Here is a 26188-nt window from a genome sequence, read left to right on the forward strand (position 1 = left end):
TAACATGAAGAATAAAATCAGACATCACACAAGAAACTTTAATATAAATGAGGAAGGTGTGTGTGTGTGTGTGTGTGTGTGTGTGTGTGTGTGTGTGTGTGTGTGTGTGTGTGTGTGTGTGAGAGAGAGAGAGAGAGAGAGAGAGAGAGAGAGAGAGAGAGAGAGAAATTTGTGTGGAATACACACAGTGTTCAGCACAAGTAAAATGTCAAAAATATGTTAAAACCTCTATTTTCCCCAACATTCACTTAATATTTCCTCCTCCAATTTTTGCATAAAAGCTATGAAGTTGTAAACAAAGAAATAACACATTCCTTACCTTGCACTTGAATAGTAAGGATTTCCTTCATTTTCAAATTTCTTTACGACTGGTTTCCTCAGTTTATCATCGTCTTCTTTTGTCCACTGTTCAGACACGATATGCAGATATAAGTTAAGTGCCATTTTTGAAATGAGTTTTAATAACATGTACATAGCAAATTTCTTCTCTATCAAAAATAAATCTATTAATGGCCATGTGAATGTGGTAACAAAAAATTTGTCACCAAAATATATCTCAGACAAATATATAACCACCAAACAAGAGTTTAAAGAATATATTAGACATACTATTTACATTTAACTTAACAATATATCTAAAATTTTCTGATATATTACTGTTATAATTTCACTGCAATGTGTGTGTGTTATTAATGGGTCAAGTATGTGGTCTCTGTTGATATGAAACACTGCTGTACTTTAACATGGAAACAACACTGTTTATGACTACATACACATGTACTGGACAGTATCGACATGTACACACAAACTCTGCCAATGAACTGTGAAGTCAACTAACAAACAAAATTCCTCCTTGCATTTTTAATTTGTTCAATGGTATTGTGACTAACTAATGTCCAGATGCTCTGTCTGTCAGACAATTTACTGACTGATGCCTGCAGGAAATCTAGCGTTTTCGAATTTCCAAACACTTCTTGCCTCTTTCAGAATCTCTCTAACAAAGGAAGTCGCTAATAAAACTCACATTCAACTGATTTTTGCATACTGCTAATCAGTCTGGGACTCTTACTTGACAGGGTTAACAATGGAGGTACAGAAGACCTAAAGAGGCAGCACATTTTTTGTCACAGATTTAGTTAGTAAGCATGTAGGCAACATAAATATGTTTATACAACTCCTGTACCATGCTACAAGAAGAGAGTTATTCATACAAGGAGGGTTACTATTAAAAAGTTTAATAATAATGTGTGTTCCAAGATGGATAAAGAAACACATCAATCTGTTCCACATGTAGTCCATGAAATTATAATAATAGAATAATAAGATAAATTCACTATGGAGACTTCCTGATGGTTGTACTCTCACACTATTCACAAATGGAAGAGGAGAGGGGGGGTGAATTTTAAGTGGTACTTGAAGTATCCTCAGGACACACAATAAGGTAGCTTGCAGAGTATTAGACATTGGTGCACAGCTGAAACACAGCAAGACAGAACTATTTCAACTGCTATTACTCTTCTTCTGTTGGATAATTAATTTTTTTATACAGGGTGTTTGAAAAAGAACTTCCTAGTGTACACGAGCGAAGCAGCAGGCGCTACGCTAATAGGTAATCAGGATATGGTGTACTAATCAAATAATCAAACAGTACTGAGGACTTCTATAATTTTCCAACTACCAGTCTTTTATTTAAACCGAACCATTACTGAAGCTGGTAGGTCATCTGAATTATTAAATTTTCACCCTGTAGTTAATACTCAAGATCTCAATATATCATTGTGCAAGTCTATAAGTACCCCCCCCCCCCCCTCCCAAAACTCTTCAGTCCACACATAGCAGTCAACTGGTAAATATCTCCATGAAAGCTTGCACAAGAAAAATAAATAAATAAATCTGCAGCTAGCGTTCGACACAATTAGATCTATGTATAATACGTCCATGTTGATCTCTTTCTATCTCTTATTTAACACCTATTGAGAGCCCACGTACCACTATCATCAAAGTAACGTCCCAATGAAAGTGCATTCACAGTTCTGATCATGTTAACAGCTTCATTTTATTCACATCAATGAAGATCAGTGACTCACTGCACACACTAATGTTTATTACAGCCCTCATGTGGCTAGCATCTTATTAACTTTTTCGTAGTGCATAACAGCAAACGTGTGTGTAGAAGACAATGGTGTGTTGTATTATTTTTGGTGGACTATGATTTGAAAGACAATTAGGCTCACTGTCACTAAATAACTAGCCTCTGTTAGTAGACTATTAGTATTGCTGTGTTGAGAGTGAATTCAGTGAACTCCATAAAGTACTGTTGTGTTCTTGCGAACTGAGTATGAACAACAAGAACAGACTGTGTAGACGAGCTACCACTGAGTGGTGTTGTTGTTGTTGTTATTATTTATAAGGTCAAAAAGTAAGGTTTGCTTTACTTCGTTGCTCAATGACATTGTTCTGAATGAAAATTAGCAGGGCAGTTTCTTCAAAACTTACCACTGGAATAATACATAAAGAACTTTCAACTGATACAGATTGGTCCTCACTCCAATGAAAATGTATAATTTGAATAACCATGCAATATTGAAAAATTTAACTCAAGCATGTGTTCATCATCAAATGGCATAACTACCAATGACAGTAATTTCAGATTATGATACTTCAATTTGCACTTGCCACCAAGGAACTTTCGTCTGTAACCAATTAAATTTACATTTGGTTTCTTTTCACAGTAAGGACTAGCCTCACCTTGGCACTAGTACCAAGAACTTGTGATTGACAAAATTGGAATTCAGTGGTAGAGAACAATTTATAACTGAAAAATGTTTGAGACACTGAAGGCATGGTGACAGTGACAATGAAATATATAGGAACTAGAAATTCAGTTGAAGGTGTTACGGGTGCAAAGACTATTCCTATATGAAAAGTGAACAGTGCACGTAGTGCAAATGAAAGAAACAAAATTAAGATGCTGGGCAGATAACACAACAGGAAAAGCACCAACCAATGGAAAATAAAGAAAGCACCTGCCATCTTTTGCAAATAGGACTGACAAGTAGGAGGACAAAGAAGACTGACACCATTTTCCTAAGGTTTCAGCCAATGAGGAACTAGTTTGGAGTCCAGGTGTAAACAAGTCAACCTGACACGGAATTATGAATGAACTACCAGGAGTGGCAAGATAGCAATAACTATCATCACAGGAAAACAAAAGTTAAAAGTATTTGTTACTAAGTGTTTAGTAACTGATAAAATGGCAAAGAAGAAAAAAAATTTAACGTATATGATGAGTGAGAAGGAATGGACGATGAGGATAGATTTGTATAACTTAGGTTCCTAAATTCATCAACAACATATGGAAATACTTGAAACATGGAAAGAAAGTCTTAGCATCAGCATTAAGAATGTAGGAAATAAACTACATTCAATGCAAATTTGCTTAGAAGAAAAAATGGGCAAGTTAGCAGAAAATTTGGGATCAAAATTTGCCACCAACAAAAGGAATATAAAAATATGAGACATCAATTCTGTACATAGCACTGAGGACCTTTAATTTGCAACCAAGTACATAACTTACATAGTCACTAACTTCTTTGCACTGCTGTCTGTGCTGCTTCCAAAAATTGTTTTGTTAAATACAGCATTTTCAGAATCTTCAATTTTATTTCATTTCTCTAGGGTGTAGGGTTCATCAGAAAGGTGTTCTTATTGTTCTTTGTGAACTCCACAAGACAACAAAATAAGTTTAAAAGAGAGAGAGAGAGAGAGAGAGAGAGTACACCTTTTCTTTTTGTAACATAGAGTTAAGTGTTTGTTTCATTAAATGTCTACAAACATATAACATTCCTTTTGACAAGGCCTTGATGTAAAATGACAAATACATTATGGCAACAGACTGGCATATTCACAAACACATGAAAACGGTCAGGCACAACAGGTACTCTAACCTGAGACTTCTAATGAAATCAAACTCTTCAAAGACTCACACACAAACACCAAACAAAGTACACTGAACAGAGCAATATAATAAGAAAATCAATGAAATGATTCCTTTGTTTGTACATCTGTTGATGACTACTCAGTATATATTTAGTAAAATTTGACATTGTCAAAATGAAGCAGGAGATTTATTTAACACACACTCTTTTAGTCGTGAATGTCCTGATCACATTTGATACATATATTACAGTTAACCAGTCTTGACTCTAAAGAGTCACCCTCAGAACTAAAAATCTATGAAAGACTATAAATCAATATTACTATTAAATACAAACAGTTATAAAATATTAAAAAGTGTGAGCTAAGGAGTAAAAATATGCCTGGCATCTCATTATGAAAATCATACATTAATTCATCATCAAACTGGTCACTTAAGTCACAGGCTTATACAGACGGCTCACAGCCAGCCGTAGATTTTAAGTCTTTTTTTTTTTTTTTTTTTTGTGGTTTTAGGGCGCAAAACTTCTATGGTCATTAGCGCCCAATAGATTTTAAGTCTGTCATTACATTGCCGGCTGCTTCCCTCTTAATAAATGGCGTAACACATTATATAGCATTGGAAAACTGAGAAAACAATCTATTTAGTGGTGTACAACACACATGATTTCATTCAATATTTTGCGAGATATAAGCAATCATCTCCATGTTTTGTTAGGTTTATACCCTACAGTTCCATCAAGGAAACACCCTCCAGAAACTGTGTAGTGCACAAAGCAAGGAAGAAGAAAAATGATACACAGTATGAGTGTGAGAAATGTCTAGTGGCACTGCACATGCCTGTATTTTTTGGGTATACCACATCAATGAAAACTTCTAAAGCAGTATTATCTTCACCCCTCATCACTTCAATAAATAGAAAGGATAGATTTATAAAGAATTCCTGTAAAAAATTATATAATTTTGAGGAACATGTCTAAGACAAAATATGCTGGTATTCATTGGGTTGAAATCAACTTTGTATCTGCTCATTCATTGCACCTTAGCACCAGAACAATTATGTTTCTACATGGTGCACAAGCAAGCATGGCTTACATGTGCAAAAAGTACAATGGAAAAAAATTTCATGTTTAAGAAAATACAACATAACAATTTTTTTTAGTATAATCAACCACAATTTAGGATACTGTGAGCAGCCCTCTCTCTTTTGACTAAAAAAAACTAAGAGCTAAAAATTGTGCTCGAAATAGCAGATGATCAGATAAATGTGCAACCTAGTAGAATTATGACTCAAACATATATCTAAACTTCATTCCATTTATCACCCTTTGGCTAACTTGACTGTAGTGTCATTAGATTTTCACTGAGTTTCCTAACAACTGATAAGAATGCAAAATATGGTAACATTTGCAAATAAAATTAATAAAATAGGATGTTAAGTAACTAAGACAATATTTTATGACTAAAACCAAACAAAGTTTATATTATTCACTAAAACTGAATTCACAGATCCGCCCCAATAACTGTGCATGTTAAAAAGCCGCTTTTTGAATGAGGAGGTGTGTTGGATTGAATCCAACCAGTGGATTAGCAATGAGAGTCGGTGTGCTGGTCAGTCTGGATGTGTTCCACCTCCATTACAGGATTCGCAAAAATTTTGAAAAACTTTTAGTCACTTTCATGTGGATAACACGTTGGGGTACACATGTTCCGTCCTATGGTAAGGGGAGGGAAGGGACAACAGGTAATGAGAATACAAGATGATCGTGCTGACCCTGCATCGATGAAGGACAAAAGCCCACGAAAATTGCTAGTAAAACTGAATTCACTAGCGAATGGTAGCCCCACAATAAAAGAAATAAATTAAAAACATTTCTGACAAAAACACTTCACCAGCAAGATTCAAGCTAGTAGGATATCTGATCTGAACACAGAAAACTCCCATACCAAGAAAACGTCACATGTGGGTATCAGTTTGAAAGTAGAAATTCTTCCAATCCATCCGTGGCATACAGCAAACCAGTGCTTAACAGTATTGGTTAAAAACAGTCTTCGTCGCAATTTTAGTTTTTTATTTTTCAACTACGCATTTCACCTTATTTAGGCATCTTCAGGTTGATCTTAATTTGGTATTTCTTCAAAGGATTCTTTAAACAGTTTAGCCAGACTCTGAAGAGTTTCCTCATGGCTCACTCCTTCTATTCTGTCAAGGAGCTCCTGGAAGAGCTAAAAAATTAAGCAAATTCTAGTGTTACATTGTTGATTTTCTTTATTTAAACTTACTACTTGTCACCTGAATATGTTTATATATATATATATATATTTCATTTTATCTGTTTCTAATATCGTGTTATAATTTCATGTATTGACTCGTTCCATGACCATGGAGACTTCTCCTTAATTTGGTCCCATGGAACAATAAATAAATAAAACAAAGGGCATCGTCGAATACATCAGGCCAACATTGCCTTCGTTAAACTCAGTAAAAACTTCCTAGAGGGATGTGAGTGACTCCAAGACCTGCATAATGCATTATGCTTACTACTTGAGCCCCATCTTATTCTATTACTCACTCCTGTGAATGGGAACACGTTATGCAGGTCTTTGAGTCACTCACGTCTATCTACGAAGTATTTACTGAGTTTAACAAAGGTGATGTTGGCCTAATGTATTCAACGATGCTTTTTGGCTACAATGTTTAAAGGATCCCTCTAATCATCTAATACAACAAAATAAATATGAGGGATGTTCTGATGCCCATTCATACCACATAACAATATACACTTCGATTGGCAACCACATTGTCAGTACATATCTGTCTGCCCTTGTAATGTGTACTCAAATAACCTCGGGCCTGCAGATCTGCTGCTACTCTCTTATCTTTGGCACTCTGTGCATACATCATTTCTCCTTCAGTGACGCCCCTTCCGTCGCCAAACCAGCAACGAGTGTGGATTCCTATGGTATTTCCCTGTGTTGTCTCATGTACTATCTTCTCTTTCAAAGATAATGATGAAAATTACTTTCAGAATATCCGACATATTTTATTACCTCATTAGAGTAATTAGGGAGCATACAAAATTAAAATGAAAGAGCAAGAATTAGGCATAAGTAAAAACATTACTGTTAATGACAATTTTGCCAGGAAAGGGTCACAGAGTGAATAAGCAGAGTTAAATGCCAAATATTCAATGTAGCCACCGGAGTTTACTATCTGCAGAAGGGCTCTTGTTTCTTTGTTATTCCTTTCAGTTGGAGTTAAAACACTACCATGTACTGTGTGCCTGTAACATCAGCTCTTGTGAGCATGGAATGCACATAACAATCATCATAATATTTTATCAGGCGCAAAACATGTGAATTTTTCAAATTGCACCAAAAGGAAGACTTCTCAACGAGATAGAAGAACTAGAGATTTCAATGGTAAAAAGCAACATCCAGACATATCTTAAATGAACAAATCAAATTTAACCAAAACTTTTACTTTAACAGTTTTGTAGTGTTGATTTCCTGATGATACCTTGTGCCCAGTGTGTTCAGTGAATCATATGATGTAATACCTCATAAGAAGATTGTTGCTCTTATGTGCTTTCCATGGCACACAAGAGATGACACTACAATTTCCATTCAGCTACACATTCCACGAGTGCACAGGAAATGGCACAGCTATTCTTCCTGGCCTGTCTACAAGCTGTGGTTGCACAACTCCAACTGAAAGACATAACCAAGAAACAATGCCCCATTTGCACATGATAAACTTTGGCAACTATGTCGAATATTTGGCATTTACCTCATTTATTCCATGGTCCTTTACTGACAAAATCCCACATCTTTAACAATAATGATTTTAATTATGCTCAATTGCTATGGTTCTTATGGAATTTTGTCAGTAAAGGACCACAGAATAAATGAGTTAAATGTCAAATGTTCAACATACACTATGTGATCAAAAGTATCCAGACACCTGGCTGAAAATGACTTACAAGTTCGTGGTGCCCACCATAGGTAATACAAGAATTCAATATGGTGTTTACCCACTCTTAGCCTTGATGACAGCTTGCACTCTCACAGGCATATGTTCAATCAGGTGCTGGAAGGTTTCGTGAGGATTGGCAGACCATTCTTCATGGAGTGCTGCACTGAGGAGAGGTATCGATGTCGGTCGGTGAAGCCTGGCACGAAGTCGGCATTCCAAAACATACCAAAGGTGTTCTATAGGATTCAAGTCAGGATTCTGTACAGGCCAGTCAATTACAGGGATGTTATTGTCGTGTAACCACTATGTAATAGTCCGTGCATTATGAACAGGTGCTCGGACGTGTTAAAAGATGCAATCGCCATCCCCGAATTACTCTTCAACAGTGGGAAGCAACAGCATGCTTAAAACATCAATGTACATCTGTGCCATGATAGTGCTATGCATAACAACAAGGGGTGCAATCCGCCTCCATGAAAAACACGACCACACCGTAACACCACTGCCTCTGAATTTTACTGTTGGCACTACACACACTGGCAGTGGACGTTCACCAGGCATTTGCCAAACCCACACCCTACCATCAGATCACCACATTGTGTACAGTGATTCGTCACTCCACACAACGTTTTTCCACTGTTCAATCAACCAATGTTTACGCTTTTTACATCAAGCGAGGCGTCGTTTGGTATTTACTGGCATGATATGTGGCTTATGAGCAGCCGCTCGACCATGAAATACAAGTTTTCTCACTTCCCGCCTAACTGTCATAGTACTTGTAGTGGGTCCTGATGCAGTCCAGAATTTCTGTGTCATGGTCTGGACAGATGTCTGCCTATTACACATTACAACCCTCTCCAACTGTCGGCAGTCTGTCAGTCAACAGACAAGGTCGGCCTATACGCTTCTGTGCTGTACGTGTCCCTGAACATTTCCACTTCACTATCACATTGGAAACAGTGGATCTAGGGATGTTTAGGAGTGTGGAAATCTCGTGTACAGACGTATGACACAAGTGACATCCAATTGGCAGACCACGTGCGAAGTCCATGAGTTTCATGGAGCGCTCCATTCTGGTCTCTCATGATGTCTAATGACTACTGAGGTCGCTGATATGGAGTACCTGGCAGTAGGTGGCAGTACAATGCACCTAATATGAAAAATGTACGTTTTTGGGGGGGGGGGGGGGGGTTGTCTGCTGGATACTTTTGATCACGTAGTATAGCCGTCAAAGTTTATTGTGTGCAAATTTTATTACCTGGTCCCTAATTACTGTAATGAAATTTTTTTTTCCATGGTGTCTGGTTCCCATTTATCTAAATTTCTTTCCGTATTCTTAACTGTAGCTGATTATATTTAAAAAATAATGATTATGTTATAGTTACATGTGTACCAAATATGATCAGATCATCGTAACACAGAGTCAAAATGGTATTTCCAAAAATGCAAAAACCATGTTGTGATTGAAAATACATCGTGAAGTGCAAACAAACAGTTACAGCCCACACAGATATAACTTTGTGCACAGTAACTGTTCATTTGCACTTTGTGATTCATATACATTCTTGGCATGCTTTCTGCATTTTCAGAAATACCATTTTGACTATATGTTACGATGATTTGAAAATGGGTCTCAACCTGAAACAAGTCATCAAGTGAATAAAACAAGTTAAATTTGCAACTTTGGCTGGCTTTTTGTTGTACTGATTATCCAAAGGTGCTGATCTACTGATGTATCTTCACTCGTGATGCTTGCAGAGATCACGAGTCCACATAGTTCACAGGCCTGCTTATAGGGGCCACCTGGGTCAGACCCCTGATGCGCTCTGGCGAGTCCCCAAGGAAACAGTATTATTTCAGCAATCGCCAAATAAGTGCTCGGCCCATTTCGTATCCAGTATTACTACTGTCCCATCATTGTGTACAGTGCTACACACAAACTGTATCTTACATGTTGCTCTATAAAGTACAATGCTCCATAAATCTTGTTTGTTGTTACTATAACAAACTTGGTGACAAGTGAGGTTTATGTTTCTCTGCCTGTCAGTGTCAGTGCTAAGTTACCCGACAAACATCTCAATAGAAGAAATACTCCAATGTATCATTGCCTAGCAGCAAGCTTTTGCAAAACAACAGCAGGCTCTCACCACTGCTCTCCATCAAGGGGCCTCTGTGTGTTAGCGACAGGTTACTCTCCCGTCAGTGCAAACATCACCCTTTCTGGCATATGTTGAATCAGATGAAGATGTGGTCTTCTATGAGACATGGTTATACCAGCATTACCAAGTTTATTGCTTAGGCGATGCAGACCTGTGTAGGTCTTTCTTTCTTTCCTGGCTTTCCCCATGCATTTATCAGTTGTTGTGCCAAATTGTAACTTACCAAGACACGCCCAGCTTATCATTTGTTGTAATGTGCAAGCTTCTCTCAACCTGTTACTCTGACAGAATGCATGTCATTGTGACACGTGTAGAATTTTACCATCATCAGAAATGCCCAAAGCAATCTTACAAAGAATTACACGGGTTGAGCTGTCATTGTAAATTTGTCTTTAGTATCCATCACAAAACCTGCACTAATCACATGGTTTGTGGTGATATTATTCATCTGGCCCCAGATATGGAAGTCCACAAAAAAGCTCTTCAATATGAGACTCCAACGCTTATGGATGTGTTCAATGTAGCACAATCCTTTGAAGTGTCACAGGCCACAAGCAATCAGATTGCTGTGTGAGTAAGGTATCAGAAGCTGCTCATTCAACCACTGTCAGGCACACTGCAAGTGTTTAGGACCACTGGGAAGCCATTGCAGCTATACAACCTTCGACTCAGTGTCATATGGAGCAGCGTCGGTTACAACTGCGTGTCCCCCTTCTGTCTTGCCCGTACTGCCCTAAGGATTGGTCTGTTTGCAACAGGTGTTGAAATAAAGGCCACATTGCATTGGTGTGTAATTACTCTCCAAATGTGTCAGACACAGTCATACTGATGGACATAAACAGTGTCTCTACAATGGCTATCTCCCCAAACAAATTGGTTATTGACTTGTGTGTGTTTAATAAACTGCTAAAAATGCAAGTGGACACAGAAGCTGCAGTGACTTTAGTAAACACTCAAATGCATGTGGACTTTGGTTCCCCTCCCTTCACACAGCCTTCACAGAAGTTGGTTGGCTACAATAAACAGCAGATTCTGATCCTACGTCAGTTCTCTGCTCCTGTCTCTTACAAATCTGTTGTTTGCCCTCTCATCTTCCTTGTCATGGATCAATCCCACACTGCAGACCTGTTTGAGTTAGATGCATTTAGCGCTTTCAGTTTCCCCATTGCTGATACGATAAATTTAATGTCAGCTCAAGTTCTGGATCAGCAACTAGAGTCCCTTTGCTCCGAGTTTTTGTCTCTGTTTGCCTTTCACATTTTATGACTCTGTCAAGACCGTATTAGATCATTTGACATCACTCAATGTCATTCAGCCTGTTTCTTTCAGTGAATGGGCTAACCACTGGTCATTGTTAAGAAGATGACAGATAAGCTTTGCATCTGCGACGACTTAAGTGTCACAATTAATGCATATTCCATGACTGACAAATATCCTATGCCTCACTCTGATGAGTTGCACGCAAAATTATCAGGTAGCCACTACTTTTCCAAGACTGATTTGTCAGAAACATACCTCCACTAAGCACCTTCTCATTGTCAACACCTTTCAACCTACTCAATATCAACGCTTACATTTTGGGGTCGCTAGCGCACCCGTAATTTTTCAGCATTTTTTAGAACGGCTGACAGCCTCTGTGCCCAGCTGCATTAATTACCTTGACAACATCATTGTTTTGGGTTCTTCCACCAAAGACCACCTTAGCAATCTCCGATCGTTGTTTTTTGTTTTGCAGTCTGGAGGTCTCAAGTGCAATCTTGCCAAATCTCAATTTTTTTCAGCTATCAATTGGGTACCTAGGTGTTAAGGTTTCTCACACGGGGGTCACGCCATTGCATCTCCATGCGGCTTTGCCACGGCCAACCTCTGTTAAGGAGCTGCTGGTGTTTCTAGGTAAACTTGCATACTTCCATAAGCTTTTGCCAGACGCATCCACTGTTGCTCAGCCCCTGCACGTGCTTTTGCGTAAAAATGTGCCTTTTTTCTGGTCCCCAGCTTGTGACTGAGTGTTCAATTTGCTTAAACCTAAACTTCAATCTGCCCCATGCCTGGCCACTTTTCAGCCAGGTCAGCATCTAGTGTTGGCTACAGATGCCTCTCAGCAGAGTCCCGGTGTGGTGTTTGCTGCACAAATACACGGACGGGTCTGAATGACCCATTGCTTACCCTTCTAAGACTTTACCTCATGCTCAGCAGTTGTATTGTCAGACTGAAAAGAAGCTTTAGCGATCGTGTTCACACTCAGGAAACTTTACATCTTCTTGTGTGGTTCTAAGTTCGATTTAATACAGATCAAAAGCTGTTGGTTGTTCTTTTTAACCCTTCACCTTCCTTGCTGGACAAGGCAGCACATATAGTTTGCAGCGGTCGGCACTCTTCCTCTCCTACTATCACTATCAGATCCATTACTGGCCGATGGCACAACACACCAACACCGATGCCTTACTTCGCCTTCTGGCTGAGCTGGACCCAGTGTTTGATCAGAACGAGTTGCTTTGTTTCTATTTAGATACTGAGAACCAGAATGTGGTCAATGGTTTTCCCATCACTATTGCCATGATAGCATCAGCCATCACTGTGGATCCTGTACTTAGTAGTGTCCTCTCCTTTGTGCAGCACAGTTGGCTTGAAAAACCTCCTGGGCCATGTCTGGGATCCCTGATGTAATTACTTCTTCCTCCAGCACTGCCTTCCTGTGTTTGGTGGTGTTCTTTTGTTAGCTACAGAGGATGCTGCTTCCAGGTTCTGATTCCCACTTCCTTACACCGTAACATACTGCGGCTTGTGCATGTTGGTCATTGGGAAACCTCTCGCACCACAGCTTTGGCCCGCTAGCATGTGTATCGACTGGGCATAGATGGGGACATGATGTGGCTTATAGCCACTTTCACTCACCGTGTTCAGCAATAGGCAGCCCCATGGGCGTCTTTTGCCCCTGGCCGATGTCGCAGTGCCCGTGGGAGGGTCTACAGGGTGTATACGTGGACAAGGAAAAATAATTCCCGGATTTTTCCCAGATTTCCCGGTTGAAAATACACTTTCTCCCGGGTGAAAATAGACTTATTCCATGTTAAATGAGAGTATACTTTTCCTCGGCACTGTAAAACTTATCAATCCTTAAAATGTTCATTGTTTTCTACACAGACGTAGAATTTGCCGGTACTTTAGAAAATGAAACCCTGGGGGGAAAAAAACACATTTTGGAAAGATCTTTGATGTGCAGCAACATGTACGCTGCATTTCTTCGTTTTACAGGGCTATAAATTCGAATTCCACCAAACACTGCATGTTACTTTCCGAAGCAATGAAATCGAGATTGCGACGCGCTTTTGTAAGCCAGTCATAGCTCATGTCATGTGATCTCGGCAGCTGATGACAGCACAGGACACGTAGTGTAGTCAACCAATAGCAAGATCACTCTTAAGTAGCGCGAACACACAAAAAGAAAAGTTAATGGTTTAAATTAATATACATAGTTTTGCTAGAAGAAAAACAAAGCTTTCACAAATAATATTGGTCTTTGAGATTAATAAGCTGCAAGAGAAGCTAAGCTTCCATATATAATGCTGATCATTTTGCACGTGTTACACTTTAAGATACATCACCCCAATGTGCCAGTCAAATTTTTAATAATGACGTAAATGTCTGATCTTCCGGGCTCGAAATTCTTCTAGATGGTCGTCCTCAAAAAGTTGATTTTTAAATGAGAGTCACGCTCTGTGATTTAAGAAATTCATCATACATTCTCGCTCATAGTTCATCTTGCGTAAAAGGAAATTTAACACTTTTCAAATCAGCATTCGCAATATTTTCCAGTGACCTGTTAGAAATTGGTTCGTTTCAGCAGTTGCCAGAGCGCCAGATAACAAGCGTCACTGTGCCTGCGCAGCTACGATGACGCAGGAAGCCCGCATGTTTCTACGAGTAAAATATTAAAAGATCTTGCATTACGTCATAAAAGAAACAAGACATCGAAGGACACTTCAGGAGCATTGGAATTTCGTGAACTTTACTAAAATACATAATTCAGCTTAAAGTGCACAATCATATGTCCAGATTCGGATGTAAATTTTCTTGAGTACCAGTACTGTATTACCTCATGTTTGGTTCTTTATTATGGCATAATGCCATACGAGCTAGAGGAAAACGTGCACTTGAAATGCAGCAAACAGTTGAAACTAGCCAACAGTGTGAAATTAAACACTTCGTTTAAAATAAATTGACTGCCTCAGTGCAAAATATTAATAAAAGTCAAATCTCTATAGCAAACCGACAAAAATGACTTCATTGTTCTGCAAGGTGATTAATGCTTGACTGTCATAAAGGTGGAAATAAAACCTGAAACTAACAACATATTTTAGCCTTCCGTAATTATGCGAACATATTTTAATTCATTTGGTAGCTCCCGACCACAGAAATCTGTTTTGTTTTCATTTAATGTAAGAGCAATAAACGAAGAGAAAAGTGCAAAATCATTAAACGTAAACACAGGTCACGTGGAGACTACCCACCTCACCGCAACAACTCAGACAGCTCTGTGCATCAGCCCTGGATCTACAATATTTCCGAACCGGAGCAATTTAGATAGTGGCGCCGAGCCACACATCTGTAGCCAGAAGCGGGAGAAGGTACTACTCATAGGCAACTCAACTGGGCATGAGCAAGAGCCCGCCCGCAACTGCTCAAATGCATCAAACGTAAACAGCTGTCATGTCACGCGCATCGGAGGCAATTTGTTGTTAGGAAGCACTGCATATTCATCCTAAAGCCTTTGACACACTTTGGTTGGCAGACGCTTGTATGAGCACTGTGTTTTGTTGTTGTATGTGGCGCATTTACTTTGCGACTTAAGTTTTATTTTCGTTTTTTTCTCTCGTTCATGTGTTTTTGCTGCAGCATTTTTCTGCAGAAGTGGGATACAGTAATATCCTTCGTTAGAGTATTGGTTCTTATCAGTCAAAATCACAAAAATTTAACTGGTAACTAAAACAAGGAAAAGTTCCCGGAATTCTAAAAAATTCCCGGGTTTTTCCCGGTTTTCTCCCGGACGAAAAAATTCCCGCGTTTTTCCCGGATCTCCCGGATGTCCTGTGTCGTATACACCCTGGTCTACATGTCCATTTTCCTGGGTCCTTCTTCCTAAAGCTGTATTGGGTCATCATAGTGGACACCTATTCCAAATTACCCCACATGGTGTGTTTTCTGTCCATGTCTGCAGCAGCCACTATTTCGTACCTGTCTAAGATTTTTGTAATTGAGATACTTCCATATACTGCTGTTACTGATAACAGCCCCCAGTTCATTTCTCGAGAATTTGTATCTTTTTGCAGGCGAGTGGTGTTTGCCGTTTCGAAGCTCCCCTTTTTCATCCATAATCTAATGGTGAGGCAGAATGCATGGTTTGGATATTTAACACTCAGATGCAGAAGTACATATCCTGCAGGTCCCCTGTAACTGTTTTAGACCATTTACTGAGTTCGTACTGTTTCACTCCAGTTGGGGACAAGAGCCTGGTGGAGCTGCTACCTGGACACAGTCACAGACACTCTTTCACCTGCTGCAACTGACACCATGTCCGCAATGGTTCTGGCCTGATGCACCTGCCTCGGCTTGTGGTTTCAGCCACCGGCCGAACTGGGTTCCTGTCATCATCGATCGTCGCTGGTGCCTGTGCATTGTCCGCATTCCAGGTGGGTGGATGCCCCATCACTTCAACCAGCTGTGGCCGCACACAGCGGAGTCTGTTCCGGAGGGCTACTGCCTCCACCGCTGCCGTCGCCGCCAATGCCTGTTCCTGTATTGCAGACAGTCCAGTTCATGCCTCAGTGGGAGGTCGCTGCCAGTCATATCGCTGTCTGGGGTTCTTGACTCCGCCCCCACTCCTTGACCGCAGTCACTGGTGCATCCCCACTGCACCTGATGCCGCAGCTGTTGCCGCTGTCTCCGTTGCTGGGTCCTGAGCGGCCATCGTCTCTGATGCCCCTACTGAAGCCTCTGGCACTGGCTGCTGACCTTGAGGAGGACATCTCTATGGAGACATCGTCACTGGTCCAGCCCTACAGCTCTCACGAGAGGTGGGATGGTGCACCAAACTAACCTCTCATCACTTCCGCCCTACTTGTCGGTGCCTGCCTGGCACAAGCTGCAGAAGCCGAGCAATGAAATGGATGTTAGCACCATCACTGGTGTTTTCTTTGAATTATCACAGTGCCTCATGAAATTAGTGCTTTTTTTTTCACGGCATCAATCCATTCTTTTTTTTGTACCATCACTTTTTATTGGAAACATGCACTTTTTTGGCACCATGAATTTTTTTCTGAGCCTAGTGTTTTTATGTATGTATGTGGTTTTTCCATTCCCTAGAAGGGAGGAGCAACGTACCTTCACTCATGGTGTGCACAATTTCAAAGATTGCACTTCCTTACAGTTCACAAGCCCACTTATAGAGGCCATTTGGGTCGACACCCTAGTACGCACTAGTGAGCCACCAAGGAAACAGTATTATTTAAGTGATCGCAAACAAGAGCTTAGCCTATTCTGTACCCTGTATTACTGTTGTCCAGTCAATGTGTTCAGTGCTATGCACAATCTGTATCTTACATGTTCCTCTATAAAGTACTACATTCCACATATTGTGTTTGTTATTGTTGTAACACCTACAAGTATTCCAACATGATGGAAGTTCATTTATATTGTTTCTGTTGCATTTGAATTGTGGGCTGTTCTTTCAATGTTTCCCATTCCCTTTCACCCCAGAATCTCTCTCTCTCTCTCTCTCTCTCTCTCTCTCTCTCTCTCTCTCTCTCTCTCTCTCTCCCCCCCCCCCCCCCCCCCCACTGTCAACACTGACAGATTTAGTACTTTGTCTCAAGCTATAGATCATAGCAACAGTCGAGTCTCCTTGACTTTTATCAGGAGATCTCACAAACAGTTTCCTTGTATGCGTATGCAAGTTCAGAGCATAAAAATTAGAATTCTGTAGAAACATCTCTGTATCAAGTGACTGTTCAAGAACAGCCAACTGCATGACATGTTAAGCTCCAGTAACTAAATTAATTGGAATAATATTACAGGTTAGCACAGTCTGCACAAAAAACTGGAATTTAAAACACCTTGGTTTTAAATGGTTTTGTAAGTAGGGATGGAATTTTAAGCAAATACACCCTGTTTGATATATTTAGGAAGAATAGGTATGTTAGTGGTCAATGCAAATATAGCTCTTTTTCAGTTCATCATTGACATTTTCCATGATACAACTCCAATAGCCTCCCATTCTTTCTTTAATTTACTAGTGTCTAATTTACTTATTTCCCTACAAGCATTACATCTCTGTTATAATTTATGCACCTGTGCATATCTGTGACATTTGGGTAGTCTCCCAGTTGCACCACATTCTGCAGCTGTGCAGTATACTGTGAAGCAGAAATTTGCTCAACAACATTCCATTTCAGAGGCTTTCCACTGAATTCATGTTCCTTCTATCACACACAAAACTCTCAACGTTGAAAGGTAAACACCTTTCCTAACATACCTTTTCAAGATTAAAAACAGATTCTGAAAGTTTGTCTCTGTTCTGCTACATTTAGTCTGTCTCGTCACTCCTACTGTTGGATTGGATATTAATGGAACCAAATAGCCCACTCAAACTGCTGGAAGTGTTTTTATTCTATTAAAAAAAAAAAAAAAAAAAAAAAATCTTACTGCACAGCATGAGCTACAAGTAAAATATTTAATTGCCAAGCCGAGGCACAGAGCCCATCGCCAGTGGCACATATCAGAGGATATGCAAGTCGATTATATAACTCCCCACTGCTACATCACATAGCGGTCACTGAAGCTTGCCTAGAGCTTAAGGTTGCAGAGGCCTGCTCGTATTCACCAGTTCCCAGATCACGAACGCAGGGTTTGCCAAACTTGTACCCATCCTAGATTGGCCGAGCTCCTGAGATGCTTAAAATCTGACACAACCCATGTGAACACACTGAGTGTCATCACCCACCCCCTCCCCATCCCCAAATAGGCAGTATGTAGCAAACAGTTTACTGAAATTCTGCTTACATATTTTCAGCTGTCAGCATACGCCTTCTGACACTGTTTTAAACACACTTATTGCTTTTAGTATTAGAAGAAATTTGAATAGACAATCTAAAATCCTTAGTAAAAAGAATACGTACCTAGGTGGACTATGTGTCAGTTTCACAATATTCACTGTGAGTGCTACTGCCTGTCATGATAATGGAAATAAGTGGCAGGTGATAGCCTAACTCTAGAACTGCTTGCAGTGTCTGCACTTCATAATAGGTGCTAATGTCTTGTATCTAAATCCAAATGTGACACAGGAAGAATGCTGCCATCAGTTGCATCACAGAATTTTCAGGTACAGAGAAAGTCACACATACTCAACTGAATATATACAGCATTTGGAATTACTAAAAAAACGCAATTCTGCATTACCAAAATCCAAAAATATTACTTTTCTGCTCAAGTAGTGCATACCTCCTTTCCACTCCTTAACTTCTGCTGCTCTGTTATCTGGGCCAACACTCCTGCAGCCTGATCACCTCCCATCACTGAGATTCTTGCATTTGGCCACATGTACAGGAATCTTGGCCTATGGCAAATATTTCAACCAATAACTATATTTTTATTTTTTATGCAATTTCAGATATAGTAATAAACATTACAGTCTGATATATCAGCTAATGAACCAGATATGCTCCCCTAAAAATATATTTATAATTAACTTTAAACATTAAATTTAAATTTTACTGTGAAACACATGTTCCATAGTTTATTATAGGGCAAACTGAAAACAAAGTAAATTATTCATTAACATATTCTATTCAACAACATACCACAAAAATAATCCTAACTCTGGTAGTCAGACAAATGAGAACAGCATTCACACTAGCTCTCTTTCCAGCAATAGAACACACATTCACACAAACATGTGGTTGTGTGTAGTGCTCGAAAGCTAATGCGAGTGCTGTTTTCTGTTATGTGTAACTGTGCTCCACGTATCGATCTGCTGCAGTTGAGAGGTTTCCTTTCCTTTATTTTGTGTGTTTCTGCATCCAGGAATTTCCATTTTGTTAGTAACACGAATGGTATACTTAGAATAATCACTAAACACAGGTTACTCAGAACTGATTTCACAACACATGTTAAAGAACTCACAGCAGTAGATATCATTTCCAAATTTATTGATAATTGCACATAGGTAATTGCTACATTAATTAAAATAATTTTATTATGGTGAAAGCTCCATAGATTGGCGACAGGAGGTGATCCATGTGCTATTTAATTACACACACACACACACACACACACACACACACACACACACTGCCTGACAAAAAAAGTGAAGCACCCAGAAGACATGGTCAGATGTCAATGAACATTGGACACTTATGAACATGTAAGAGTTGCATTTCTCTGACAGACAGAACATCCACTGGAGTGCATTAGAGGTTGTTAGCAGGCCTCGTAGGATATATGAGGGGTGTGAACAATGTCAGATGTTGAATAATCATTGTGAAAGACATCAAGATATCACATACACATATGAGATAGTGTTATTAGCACTTGAAGTTGGAAAGGGCATTCATTGTGGATCTTCATTTGGCCACCTGGTCCAATCATGCAGTATACAGATTTGTGGGGCATTCGGGTGTGATGGTGGTCCAATGTTGGACTGCACTTTAACATGAGGGCAAGTGCACTCTATCTGGTTGACCAAATCTTCCACCACATTGATCACACAATATTGTGCGCATCATAACCCCTTCACATCTTCAGAAGCCATCTGAGAACATACATTGACTCCCTGAAACATTCTGCTTCATCCCACTCCACCAGTAGAAAACTAGCAGCAGCCGGACAAGGGAATTACTGGCTGATGTGTAGGCTACCATTCACATAACAATACAAATTGCTGTGTTTTAAATGGAGCTATGGGTGGGAGGTATAGACTACTCATGAATGGCATTGTACAGTCTTCAGTGATGAATTGCAGTTCAACACTACCCCAGATGACCATTGACAATGAGCAGGGTGGCGAGCTGAGATGATGTCCCAGTGTTTTGGAAAGACACAATGATGTCACTGGTGCGGGGAGTAATCAGGCACGACTTCATGGTAGTGATTGAGGGAACTCTGATGGCAGAACAGTACATTACGAAAATCCTGTATCCTTAGGTGTTATCTTCCATGCAACAGTATTATGATATCATTTTTCAACATAATAACGCTTATCCACACAGGGTACATCTCTCTATGAACTGTCTGCACGATGCTGAGGTACTCTTATGACCAACAAGATTCCTAGATCTGAACATGTGTGGGACAGCATGGGCATCAACTCAATCCCAGTGCCAGTGTCCAGAGCATCACAGACCAGTTACAACGGTTGTGGACCAGCTTTCATCACGAGAGGATACGACGGCATTTGCTGTATTTTAAGATTTCTATGTTTGCAGGCTGTAACTCCACAAAAGCAAAACTGATAACTTTGAGACTTCTATAAGCAAACAACTACATTTCTTGCACTTTGTAACTTCAGTGAGTGTGGCATGACATTATGTGAGGTAACTCGCACCGTAGGCAGGTGGAAATGTACTTCAGATTCATTCACATCATCTTCCGGTATCGTGATATAGTATACCCCATCACTATACAGGATGTTACAAAAAGGTACGGCCAAACTTTCAGGAAACATTCCTCACACTCAAAGAAAGAAAATATGTTATGTGGACATGTGTCTGGAAACGCTTACTTTCCATGTTAGAGCTCATTTTATTACTTCTCTTCAAATCACATTAATCATGGAATGTAAACACACAGCAACAGAACGTACCAGCGTGACTTCAAACACTTTGTTACAAGAAATGTTCAAAATGTCCTCCGTTAGTGAGGATACATGCATCCACCCTCCGTCGCATGGAATCCCTGATGCGCTGATGCAGCCCTGGAGAATGGCGTATTGTATCACAGCTGTCCACAATACGAGCACGAAGAGTCTCTACATTTGGTACCGAGGTTGCGTAGACAAGAGCTTTCAAATGCCCCCATAAATGAAAGTCAAGAGGGTTGAGGTCAGGAGAGCGTGGAGGCCATGGAATTGGTCCGCCTCTACCAATTCATCGGTCACCGAATCTGTTGTTGAGAAGCGTGCGAACACTTCGACTGAAATGTGCAGGAGCTCCATCGTGCATGAACCACATGTTGTGTCGTACTTGTAAAGGCACATGTTCTAGCAGCACAGGTAGAGTATCCCGTATGAAATCATGATAACGTGCTCCATTGAGCGTAGGTGGAAGGACATGGGGCCCAATCAAGACATCACCAACAATGCCTGCCCAAATGTTCACAGAAAATCCGTGTTGATGATGTGATTGCACAATTGCATGTGGATTCTTGTCAGCCCACACATGTTGATTGTGAAAATTTACAATTTGATCACGTTAGAATGAAGCCTCACCCGTAAAGAGAACATTTGCACTGAAATGAGGATTGGCACATTGTTGGATGAACCATTCGGAGAAGTGTACCCGTGGAGGCCAATCAGCTGCTGATAGTGTCTGCACATGCTGTACATGGTACGGAAACAACTGGTTCTCCCGTAGCACTCTCCATACAGTGACATGGTCAACGTTACCTTGTACAGCAGCAACTTCTCTAACGCTGACATTAGGGTTATCGTCAACTGCACGAAGAATTGCCTCGTCCATTGCAGGTGTCCTCATCATTCTAGGTCTTCCCCAGTCACGAGTCATAGGCTGGAATGTTCCATGCTCCCTAAGACGCTGATCAATTGCTTCGAACATCTTCCTGTCAGGACACCTTCGTTCTGGAAATCTGTCTCAATACAAACATACCGCGCCACGGCTATTGGCTCGTGCTAATCCATACATCAAATGGGCATCTGCCAACTCCGCATTTGTAAACATTGCACTGACTGCAAAACCACATTCGTGATGAGCACTAACCTGTTGATGCTACGTACTGATGTGCTTGATGCTACGTACTGTAGAGCGATGAGTCGCATGTCAACACAACCACCGAAGTCAACATTACCTTCCTTCAATTTGGCCAACAGGCGGTGAATCGAGGAAGTACAGTACATACTGACAAAACTAAAATGAGCTCTAACATGGAAATTAAGTGTTTCCGGACACATGCCCACATAACATCTTTTCTTTATTTGTGTGTGAAGAATGTTACATACTTTTTCTGCAAACAGTTTAGCTATTTAGAGACAGAAAACGCAATTACAACTTTTAAGTAACAATAGAGAATTTTGAGAATGTTGGCAGTGGAAGCCTTGCTAAAGCTGATGCATTTGTGCTCTGCCCATTTAGAGCAGCAATATGTGCAACGACGGACTTCTTTTCCCCGCTCCCTGCAACATCATTAAATTCACTCAAAACAAAGGGATTGTAGAACATTTTGCAAATGTGTCCATATATTATAACTAGACTTTTGACTGTCAGTCACAAGCTACGACCCAAAGCACAACAAATTATTCCTAGTTCTGATTTCCTCTGTTGAAGAGCCTCAGCAAGGATACTCCCTGTTTATAGCTGCTGTTCACTGGCACAATAAGTAGTGCATCTGGTTGCAGATTAAGAGGTCACATGTTCAAATCCTGGAAGGGTCACATAATTTTAAAAGTTGTACAAGAAATACGAAAATAGTGTTAGCAAGAACTGATGTAGCAGTTGTTTCAATTGTGGGATGTATTATATGTAGCTTCACATTAATCTTAGTCTGAGAAACGGACGAGGGAGGATAAATGCATTTACTTTGCAAACAAACAATTCACTGTTTTGCAAAGCATTACTAGCAGTGAAGATACCACCATATGCCCAGACTACAATGAGGTGTAGGATGATGAGGTTATACAGATAGATATAATGCATGTACAACATGCAGGTGACACAAATGTAGGGGCTGTGATGTTAGCGAGCATAAACTAACTTTAGCATCTTAAGCAGACTAACTTCACCTTTATGTAAGATGATGAAACTGCAAAAGTTTAAACAATAAAGATCCTAGCTGGACAGTACATAGATAAAACATTGTTTTTAATAAAGTACCATGTGTGCGGTCACATTAACTAGAAAATATCTTTTTGAATGTAGCGTGTGTACAGCGAATGCAAATGTAAGCACATGTAAACAGTAAGGAAAACACAATGATATTCTGTTTCTGATCAGTGTGGTGAAGTTCTATAATTGTGATTCGGTTTTTGTATGAGGAGACTGTTGAGTTGGTTTGTGTGTTCTTTCAGGTTAGATTCAAACCAGCAATCTATGGATATTGTCTTATAAAATTCAACAGTCTACTGCTCTAACAACCGAACTCCAGACTGTATACCAATTAGGTTCCTTTTGGAGTATGCTGATGCACTAACTCCATACTTAACATTCATATACAACCGTTCGCTCGACAAAAGATCCGTACCCAAAGACTGGAAAGTTGCACAGGTCACACCAATATTCAAGAAAGGTAGTAGGAGTAATCCACTAAATTACAGGCCCATATCATTAACATCGATATGCAGCAGGATTTTAGAACATATATTGTGTTCGAACATTATGAATTACCTCGAAGAAAATGGTCTATTGACACACAGTCAACATGGGTTTAGAAAACATTGTTCCTGTGAAACCCAACTAGCTCTTCATTCACATGAAGTGTTGAGTGCTATTGACAAGGGATTTCAGATCGATTCCGTATTTCTGGATTTACGAAAGGCTTTTGACACTGTACCTCACAAGCGGCTCGTAGAGAAATTGCATGCTTATGGAATATCGTCTCAGTTATGTGACTGGATTTGTGATTTCCTGTCAGAGAGGTCACAGTTTGTAGTAACTGACAGAAAGTCATTGAGTAAAACAGAAGTGATTTCTGGCGTTCCCCAAGGTAGTGTTATACGCCCTTTGCTGTTCCTTACCTATATAAATGATTTCTGAGACAATCTGAGCAGCTGTCTTCAGTTGTCTGCAGATGACACTGTAGTTTATCAACTAATGAAGTTATCAGAAGATCAAAACAAACTGCAAAACAATTTAGAAAAGATATCTGCATGCTGCAAAAAGTGGCAATTGACCCTAAATATTGAAAAGTGTGAGGTCATCCAAATGAGTGCTAAACTTCGGTTACACGATAAATCAGTCTAATCTAAAAGCCGTAAATTCAACTAAATACCTAGGTATTACAATGACGAACAACTTAAATTGGAAGGAACACATGGAAAATGTTGTGGGGAAGGCTAACTAAAGACTGTGTTTTATTGGCAGGACACTTAGAAAATGTAACAGACCTACTAAGCAGACTGCTTATACTACACCCGTACGTCCTTTTAGAATACTGCTGCGCGGTTTGGGATCCTTACCAGACAGGACTGACAGTGTACATCGAAAAATTTCAAAGAAAAGCAGCACATTTTGTATTATCACAAAATATGGGAGATAGTGTCACAGAAATGATACAGGATTTGGGCTGGAAATCATTAAAAGAAAGGTGTTTTTTGTTGTGACGGAATCTTCTCACGAAATTTCAATCACCAACTTTCTCCTCCGAATGCGAAAATATTTTGTTGACACTGACCTACATAGGGAGGAATGATCACCATGATAAAATAAGGGAAATCAAGAGCTTCTACGGAAAGATATAGGTGTTCATTCTTTCCACGTGCTATATGAGATTTGAATAATAGAGAATTGTGAAGGTGGTTTGATGAACTCTCTGCCAGGCACTTTAATGTGATTTGCAGAGTATCGATGTAGATGTAGATGTAGATGTACCAAATAACTGAGGTGTAGTTGGGTAAAATGGCTATTTTCATTAGGTGTTTAATTTAGTTGAATGACGCAGTCCTTCATTGTAACAGTGGAAGAGCGTATCTTGGAGGCAAGTTAATGTTACTTCACAGTGCAACACGTTTTTAGTAAAGTTAGTGAAGTTGAGCATCGATGTGGTGGCAGTTTGCTGGTACAGTGAAATCCTATTTTAGGCATCTTATTCTCTCGAACACTCAAGAACAACTTTTCAGGAGTTTTTATAAATGTATTTGTACAGTATGGTAGTATACGCCATTTGTAACCAATTTTCCGAAACTTGACATCATTGTGAATTAGCATTATGACAATAGGAGCAGCAAGCTAACCTGTGACACCACAGGCATCATGACTCGAATCGAGCATTTTAGCGGGCTTTCAAATTATTTTAAATTCCTTTTTGTTTTTAAAAAAGAATACTGAAATTCAAGAGGGGGAAAAAAGCATGTTAGGAACATAAAATGAAATAATTAATAATTTAAGACAATTTCCAGAAAACAGTCAAATACCCTATTTTCAGTTAACTTGTATGGTGTGGTTTAAGAGTGCCCATTATATGAGGACTTGTAAAATGTAGGACTTTTATTTAACTTGTTTCTGACTTGTAAAACTGTAGGATCTTTGTTAACTTGTGTGGTAATAGATTGATCTAGGAAAAGTAAAGTTTGAACAATGAAGCATAAAAATTAAATTACTATTTTTGTGTCTTTTATTGTAACATTGTGTACTACGTTCGTAATTCATGTATTGTATTTTGTTTCATGTGTTTGGTGGAGTCTGGTCCACAGCAGCATTGGAGTACAGGTCCATCACAAATGAACTTCACATTGTACATTACAGGATGTGTTGAATGTAATGAGCAGTGTAGTGACTACAGAACATGGACTGAGAGTAAATCAAAGAAAGACAAAAGTAATGAGAAGTAGTACAAATGAGAACAGTGAGAAACTTAACGTCAGGATTGGCAGTCACAAAGTAGATGAAGTTAAGGAATTCTACTACCTAGGCACCAAAATAGCCAATGACGGATGGAGCAAGGACGACATCAAAAGCAGAATATTACTGGCAAAAAGTGCATTCCTGGCACAAAGATGGAACTTCATTTGAGGAACAAATTTCTGAGAATGTATGTTTAGAGCACAGCATTGTATGATAGTGAAACACGGACTGTGGGAAAACCAGAAATGAAGGGAATCAAAGCATTTGAGATGTGGCGCTACAGATGAATGTTGAAAATTAGGTTGACTGATAAGGTAAGGAATGAGGAGATTCTG

General features: G+C 39.6%; 1 protein-coding gene across 1 annotated transcript in view; it reads right to left on the bottom strand.

Moving 5' to 3' along the window:
• Nucleotides 1–26188, bottom strand: part of LOC126184488 (methylcrotonoyl-CoA carboxylase beta chain, mitochondrial) — a 100264-nt gene that overhangs the window by 3355 nt on the left and 70721 nt on the right. Inside the window, exons 9-10 of the mRNA XM_049926881.1 lie at nucleotides 18568–18682; nucleotides 320–405 (exon numbers count right to left, since the gene is read on the bottom strand). Coding sequence (XP_049782838.1) covers nucleotides 320–405; nucleotides 18568–18682 — 201 coding nt within the window. The remainder of the gene's footprint in view (nucleotides 1–319; nucleotides 406–18567; nucleotides 18683–26188) is intronic.

Source organism: Schistocerca cancellata, chromosome 4, assembly GCF_023864275.1.
Source record: "Schistocerca cancellata isolate TAMUIC-IGC-003103 chromosome 4, iqSchCanc2.1, whole genome shotgun sequence".
NCBI classification, from domain to species: Eukaryota; Metazoa; Arthropoda; class Insecta; order Orthoptera; family Acrididae; genus Schistocerca; species Schistocerca cancellata.